This window comes from Acanthisitta chloris, unplaced genomic scaffold (assembly GCF_000695815.1).
Source record: "Acanthisitta chloris isolate BGI_N310 unplaced genomic scaffold, ASM69581v1 scaffold12508, whole genome shotgun sequence".
Classification (NCBI taxonomy): domain Eukaryota; kingdom Metazoa; phylum Chordata; class Aves; order Passeriformes; family Acanthisittidae; genus Acanthisitta; species Acanthisitta chloris.
In genome coordinates this window covers 10554-18184 of record NW_008686515.1, presented here as the reverse complement: position 1 = coordinate 18184, position 7631 = coordinate 10554, and the positions used below count along the sequence as shown (strand labels likewise).

Sequence of the window (7631 nt, the reverse complement as noted above, 5' to 3'; positions counted from 1 at the left end):
TGAGCTACTGGTATGCTGTGATGTGGCACAGCAAAAGGCAAGTGTGGTTCCAAAGTATTCTGGGGAAGAAATTTTCGGGAGCAACAGCATTAATGCTGTTGTGCTTGTAAAACTGCACCTGGAATAGCCTTTACAATGCTTGTCACCCACGTTGGAAGACAGATGGATTCAGCTGGAGCAGGTGCAGTGAATGGCTACAGGCATTAGCACAGGGCACTCTAATACACAGGAGTAAACTGTCCTAGCAGAGTAAAGGCTAAGGAAGAATGCAACTGTGCTCTATAAATATGAGAGAGAATTAAACCCAGGGAGGTGAGAAGGCATATTTAAACAAAAGAACAATATTGCCTTCAGCAAACAGGTGTGTGTGGCCTGGCTGTGATCAAAGTTTCTAAACAAAAAGTTCGGGAATATTAATAGGAGAAAGAAACCAAAATACTCTTTAGAGAGATTTCACTAAGTTTGTGGAGATGACTGTATGAAATAGTTACCTATGAAGAGGAATCATGTCCACAAGGTCCCTTTAGTAGTGTGTTCCTAGGCTTCCTGAAGTATATCATTAATAACATGTTTTCCTTTTAGTCTTTGTTAAGCAAGAATTTTGTGTGTCTGTGCCAGGCATTTTATGTGCCTGAATAGCACTCACTTTGGCACTAAAAGCTTGCAAATGCAAGTCTTAAACACTCTGGTCTTGGACTAAATTAAGCAGACTCACTCTTCAGAGAGGTACAGTTCACAAAGGGACCCACCTTCAAGGGTTTCAACTTTAGAACATGAAGTTGGGGCCCCTCCTTCACCAGAATATTTTGCTTCCTCCACCCTCAATCCTTTATTTCTTCAATCTTCCTCTCCCAAGTCTCTGGCTTCTCAAATGTGTTACCAGCTTCTATGACACTTAATCCTTTCTCTCCTTTGTTTGTTTTCTACCTCCTGGTGTTTCACAGCCTTCCTAGACAACCTTTCTGTGTTTCTCTGTGTCTCTAACCAAGCTGAAATGTCCCCTCCTGAGTGACACAATGGAGTGCCTAGTGCTTTTACTCCACACACTGCCATGCAGGAGCTTGTCTCCCTTTTGGGACTGGTGGCAGCAGACAGTAGCTGCAACCCAGCAGCTGTCCCAGTCCACAGTACAGTGCAGGCAGGTGCCTGGTTGCTGGAGCCAGTACTGACCATCCATCACCTCTGCTCCTGCTCCCTTATCATGGCCTCTTACACCCTCCTGCAACAGCCTTTCAGCCAGTCTGTCCTGTACCTCCAAGCCTCTTTCCTCTCCCACTGTAGTGCACCATGCCCTGAAGAGGGGCATCTAATCCAGGAGTCTCCACGGCTGCCCCAGGTGTCTGAGCTGGCACACATGGACAGCAACCTGTCCACCACACATCACTATCACAAAAATCCTTTCACCAGTGGCTGTCACACATGGCAAGATAAAAGAACAGTCTTTTTAGCTGTAAAAGATTCAGTTCCCAGCTCTGAAGTTCATTTCATCACATATTGTGTCACAGCATTGACTTGTGACTCTCTACAGCACTTACACCTTGTTGTGTGGGTATTAGACCATAGCCTGGGCTGTAAAACAGCACGTGCAAACCCAGCAAAGCCCCTCACTGGGTTCCTGCTGCTTTCCCCAAGCATCCCACAACCCTGAGCTAAACACCTTTCATTGCTGTTCAACAGGGAGTGCATGAGGATGCCTGTGCAGGGTGGGAAAATAGCCTTTCTTCTGCTTACAGAAAAAGGTTAGCTTGGAATTGTATCTGGACATTAGTCAATTGGAGGTGTGGTAAGCTAATTAAGGAGATTGTGTTTTTCATTTTCTGCCTCCTTCTAACATTCCTGTAACTGGATACCTTCTTCTTTATGTGAGAGACTGAAAAATAACAAACTTAGATAAACCTTTTTAGCTCCTCTGACATTTTTACTTGTTTTCTTTCCCTCTCTGGTGGCATTATAGGCATTAATTTAACATGAAGTATGACTGCTGTGTAACCCCAGCAGAGATTTTTAGACATGCTGTGCACACCTCCTCTTCTTTTTTTTTCAGTTGCCTATCTGTATTCAAATTCAGTGGTACTGGGGGGCAGAGCTGAGGGGGAGGCCACTGGGACACCCCAGGTAGGCTACAAAGCCCATTCCCTATTGCAGCTTTCCAGACAGATTAGTTCCTAGGTGAGTCGTAAAAGACATGGAGAAATGACTAGCACGATGTAAGGCAAAGCAACAATGAAGTTGCAGTGACTATTAAGCCTGATGCCTGAAAACTAAGAAATGCAGGGACAGGGAAGTAGCAGCAGTCAGGTTAATTTTGCTTTGACTTTCTCCTTATATGAATGCTTTTAAGGAGGATGAGGGGAAAAAACTTGTGGAAACTGCATAAATTGCAATATCAGATTGCAGCTGTATTTTAAAACATCTTAAGCAAAAGCTCTTTAGAGTTTTCTTCTCAAGAATAAATTTTCCACTCTACAATTTCCTTACAGTTTCTCATTACCTGAAGAAAAAGCAATTTGCACCCCAAACGTTTAAGCAGATTGCTTGTTTGCTAAAGCTCTCGCTTTTGTTTCCTTCAGGAAACACTGGAATTATCTGGGCTCACTGTGTGCTAAGGTTACACCTACCCCCTGCTGTGGCTGTGCTGCAATGCCATGAAACTTTCAACTCTATTATTTTAGCGAATTGTTTTCCAAGGCAGCTGTACAAAATGTTTGTATAGGCAGGGTTGGGTTTTTCCCCCCTTTTTTTTTTTACCCCCTCAGTCCTTCCTGCTCCTTGGAATTCCTTTACTAGAAAGGTAACAAGGGATTTTGAGAGTCTAATTATCCAGCATAGAAACGTTTCTGTTCACAGCTCTGGAGCCATGACTTGGCACTGGGAACAGCTGCACAAAGCTCTGCTCCAAGATACCTCTCACAACTGCTGTACCTACAGGGAAGTCAGGGTGTTAAACTCCAGCAGGAACTGCTGAGGGGCCCTGAGACAACTACTTTGAACAGTTTTTTATGTTTAAGACGGCAAAAGTCTCTTAGCTATTCTTTTGCACAAATTAAGGAACTCTTGCTTACATCCTGGAGGTGCTTGACCATGCTGGATCCTAAGTTCTTACCTCTGGTTTGGTGAAATTCCAGCCTTAGAAAGGGGAGGGCAGAAAGGGCATTAGGTATACAGTCTCCAAAAATGAAAAACAGTTAGGAATGGGAGCAGGGCAGAAGCCTTGTTGGAGTTGCCTTGAATCTAATAGCCCAGAAATTTAAGTATCTACATAGGAGTTTTATTTTCAAGTCTTTACAAGGCTTAATTCAAAGATGAGTCTCAGCTACTAACATATAGTTATAAATGCCACACAGAATGGATGTCTGGTTGATACTTTCTGCACTGGGTATTTTGCTGCACAGTTATTCTAAGCTCAGAAATCTGTCAGCAAAAGGAATTCTGAAGGTCCAATGCCTTTGATCATCCAGATGCTTGTTTAGAGGATTCTGGAGACTGACATAAGAGCCCTCCCTTAAAAAAAAAGGAGTGCAGATGTAGGGACAGTTCCTCTTCACCTTACCCCTCCTCTAACTGCTTGGGAAACATGGGGTGGGGATCTTTGCCTTGATCCACTTTTTTTCTATCAGATTTCTCTTTATATCAGAAGAAGTTCTAAGAGAAAGACTGCCAAGCAGAAGCAGGGATTTTCTGGTGGGTCAGAAGTCAGTCCAGTTCTCTTCTGTAACACTCCAAGGCACTTCATGTCCATTCAGGAATGCTCTCCACAGCCAGGATTTTATTTCAAACTCTGGACAAAAGATACTGACTGACCTTTACTTTCAGAAACAGCAAGTGGTATGTCTTGGTTTGGGACATGACTGCAGATCAAGTAGCAGCTATATAGTCAAGTATCTATCCAGGTATACCAACTTGGATAACTGATAACCTCACCAAGAGCTCGTTAAGCTGCTGCATGACAGGACGCACACAGTGACAGTGTGATTTAATCCTGGGATGCATTAGGAAGAGCATTGCCAGCAGGTCAAGGGAGGTGATCCTGCCTCTCTACTCAGCCCTTGTGAGGCCACACCTGGAGTATTGTGTCCAGTTCTGGGCTTCTCTGTATAAGAAGGACATGGAGCTCCTGGAGCAGGTCCAGCAGAGAGCAACAAAGATGATGAAGGGCCTGGAGTACCTCACCGCTACGGAAAGGCTGAGGGAGTTGGGCCTGCTCAGTCTCAAGAAGAGATGACTCAGAGGGAACCTCATTAATGTGTTCAAGTACATGAACAGAGGATGCCAAGATGATGGAACCAGACTCTTCTTGGTGATAGAAACCAATAAAGCAGGAGGAAATGGGCAGAAACCTATGCAGAGGAAGTTCCACCTCAATACAAGGAAGAACTTCATCACTGTTCCTTATAATTAGCATTTAAAGAAGGAAGAAGATAATAACTATTCAAGGACTACTAGGCATCTTTCCCAGAAGAAATCTGGATGTAACCAGAGTAATCTGCATGACTTGTAAACCTAAATGTTACTTCACCTGCCGCATGAGTCAGCTAGTAATAAGGAATTTATTTTTTTAATGAACTAACATTTCCACAACTTGAATTTTGATAAAATAGGGATCTAAATGCAGTTCTGATTTAGCTTTCTTATAGTGCCCTTGATAAGCATCATGTAAAACACCTGTAGACCTGGTGCTTAGGGATGTGGCCAAGTGCTGGACTTGGCAACACTGTAATAGACTTAATGATCTTTAAGTTCTTTTCCAACAGAAATGGTTCTATGATTCCATGTTATTCCCTTCTTTCCTTTTGTATTTAACTCTTGGTGAACAGATCCTTGATACCTTTGTTCCATTACAGTCTGGCTGGTTGTTGCCATTACAAAAGCCTATGCTCCAGAAGGAAACCAAACCCTTTTGCAACCACGGAATTTTCACACCAAAGTTCAGGTTAGTTCTTTAATGGGTCAGATACCTTGCACACCCTCTGGGAATGGAAAAAAAGCAGCTCCACAGGCATAAGATACTTCAACTTGGTGTTTTTAATACCAGTTAGAAACTGTTCTTAATAATACAGACATATTTACTTAATTATTCACTTTGCCTTAATTACACAGGAACAAACTGTCGTGATTCCATCCTGAATTACTGCATAAAGTCTTCTTAAACCAGATTATTATTTCTGCAAAAGACAATTAACTGCAGGAATACACTTTTAGACCATCCCCACAGGTTTCTTGCTTGATCTGACTAGGAAGCCCCATGTTATGAAAAAGAAGCAGATTTCTGATGATGAAATACACCATGGTCATGCCCCTTTACTTCTTCTAGCTGGATCGTTGGGAATTGTACTTGTTGTTCAAACCATTTGGCTACAGTGAGAAGCTGCTTCTCCTGGAACGAACGTCCAATGAACTGAAGCCCAACTGGCAAACCTCTCTCTGAAAGAGCTGTGGGGACATTTATGGCTGGCAGTCCTGAGAGAAAAAGAGATACACATAGAAAGACTTAGCATTAAACAAATCCAGCTGGAGTAATTTTTGTAACCATTCTAAGAAAACCAGAAAAAAATTGTGTAGAGAAAAAAGACTAGCTAAGATAATTTGAGTCAATGAACCAAGGATACTGCTAGGCGAACACAAGAAATGAATTAGAGTGATTTAAGGAGTCAGCATTCTCTGAAAAGATAATCAGTTCTCCTTAGAAAGAGATTTGTTTCTGATTCATCTTACCTGCAGCCCACACTCGGCTCCAAAGTGCCCGGCTTTAAAATCTAGTCTTCAAGCATTTAATAAACAAACTACCCTTATATCTGGTTATCATTGTAAGGCTTACAACACAGGGGTGAAATATCTTGATTCTGAAGAGGAGGTTAAGTAGCTAAAGGGTCCAGACATTAAAAATGACTAGGCAGGGGAAAACATAGTTGCATGCCTGTCCCTGCTCACCAGCCATGTTTGCAGCCTGTGTTAGGATGTCATCCTGCGCGCTGCGCGTTCTGTTGTCTTCTTTGATGAATTCCATGTATGGAGCTGCATCACTCAGAGTCGTAGGAGTGAGGAGAACATCAATGCCACTCCTGAAAACCTTCACAAAGTCATCGGCGATGAGACGCCTGACTTTCTGTGCCTTGATGAAGTACTTCTCATAGTTCCTAGAAAGAAACAGGGACATGAGGGCCTGACACTTTGATTCCAAAAATACAGAACTGCATTTCTTATTACTGTAGAAAAGACAAGCCCAGTATTCCTTTTGAATCACACTGGTACACGAGTTTTTGATAGATCAAAAGCTTAGTCATCACACATGGTACTGATGCTCTCATAGCAGTGAAGCCATCAGAGAAGAAGAGAACATACAGCTGAAGAAAGGTGAAGGGAAAACAAAACCCTAGGCCACACTAATTAACTAAAAATCAAAATAACACTTTTATGACCATTCAGAAACTGATCTGTGTATTGAATTTCACTGCAGGGTGGAACAGCAAAGCCTAGAAACAATGTAGAACTAAACAGGCCTGGAAAATAGGAATTAATAATTTAGGATTCAATCCAGCAAAATACTTGAAGTGTATGAACAAGTCCCATCATCTATGGAGGACTCTGAATGGATTCAAATCTATACATGTGTTTGTAATATACTTATCTGCAGCTGTGTATTGAATTTCACTGCAGGGTGGAACAGCAAAGCCTAGAAACAATGTAGAACTAAACAGGCCTGGAAAATAGGAATTAATAATTTAGGATTCAATCCAGCAAAATACTTGAAGTGTATGAACAAGTCCCATCATCTATGGAGGACTCTGAATGGATTCAAATCTATACATGTGTTTGTAATATACTTATCTGCAGAATACTAGAAAGATCTTTCCCTTCCTAACCTTTTTATTCCCTCATCTAAACATGTGCTCTACAGATTTCTGTCTTTACACAACTCAGAAGCAGAAACACACATTAGTCAGTTTTATGTTTATTGTTCCTTCTAACTTCACATGCAGAACTGGTAAATGTGGAATCCTTAAATCCAGAGAAGTTCAGTTTCAAAAGCAAAAGTCATCTAAACTCACAGCTGTTTGAAAAAATGAAAATAACAAAAAAGAAGAGAAAAAAAGGGAAGGTTGTATTACCAGCTGCTACATGCCAGAGTGTTTTCTGCATAAAACTGAAACTGCCCAAAAGCCACTTTGTTAGAGTAATCTAAAGATTTAAGTTTCTGAAAAACTGCAGTGAAAATGGTTACAGTCAATAATAAACAGCAGGTTGAAGTTAAGTTATATCTTGGGAATTATACCTTTTTCTACAGTCACTTCTGAAATGTAATTTACTGTGGACAGGAACACAACTCTCCTGTTAAGCCAATTGTATATTTCTTCACAGAAGAGTTAACTGTGTGAATTTTAAAGCAGCCTTAGGAAAGCTGATCTGGACAGTTGTAAGCAGAAGGAATAATAAACAGCAGGTTGAAGTTAAGTTATATCTTGGGAATTATACCTTTTTCTACAGTCACTTCTGAAATGTAATTTACTGTGGACAGGAACACAACTCTCCTGTTAAGCCAATTGTATATTTCTTCACAGAAGAGTTAACTGTGTGAATTTTAAAGCAGCCTTAGGAAAGCTGATCTGGACAGTTGTAAGCAGAAGGACTTGGCA

The 7631-nt window shown here is 41.4% G+C and overlaps 1 protein-coding gene across 1 annotated transcript in view; it reads right to left on the bottom strand.

Annotated features, from left to right (window-relative positions):
• Positions 1–4971: 4971 nt before the first annotated feature.
• Positions 4972–7631, bottom strand: part of QRSL1 (glutaminyl-tRNA synthase (glutamine-hydrolyzing)-like 1) — a 13205-nt gene continuing 10545 nt past the window's right edge. Inside the window, exons 10-11 of the mRNA XM_009080177.1 lie at positions 5929–6134; positions 4972–5457 (exon numbers count right to left, since the gene is read on the bottom strand). Coding sequence (XP_009078425.1) covers positions 5246–5457; positions 5929–6134 — 418 coding nt within the window. The 3' untranslated portion in view covers positions 4972–5245. The remainder of the gene's footprint in view (positions 5458–5928; positions 6135–7631) is intronic.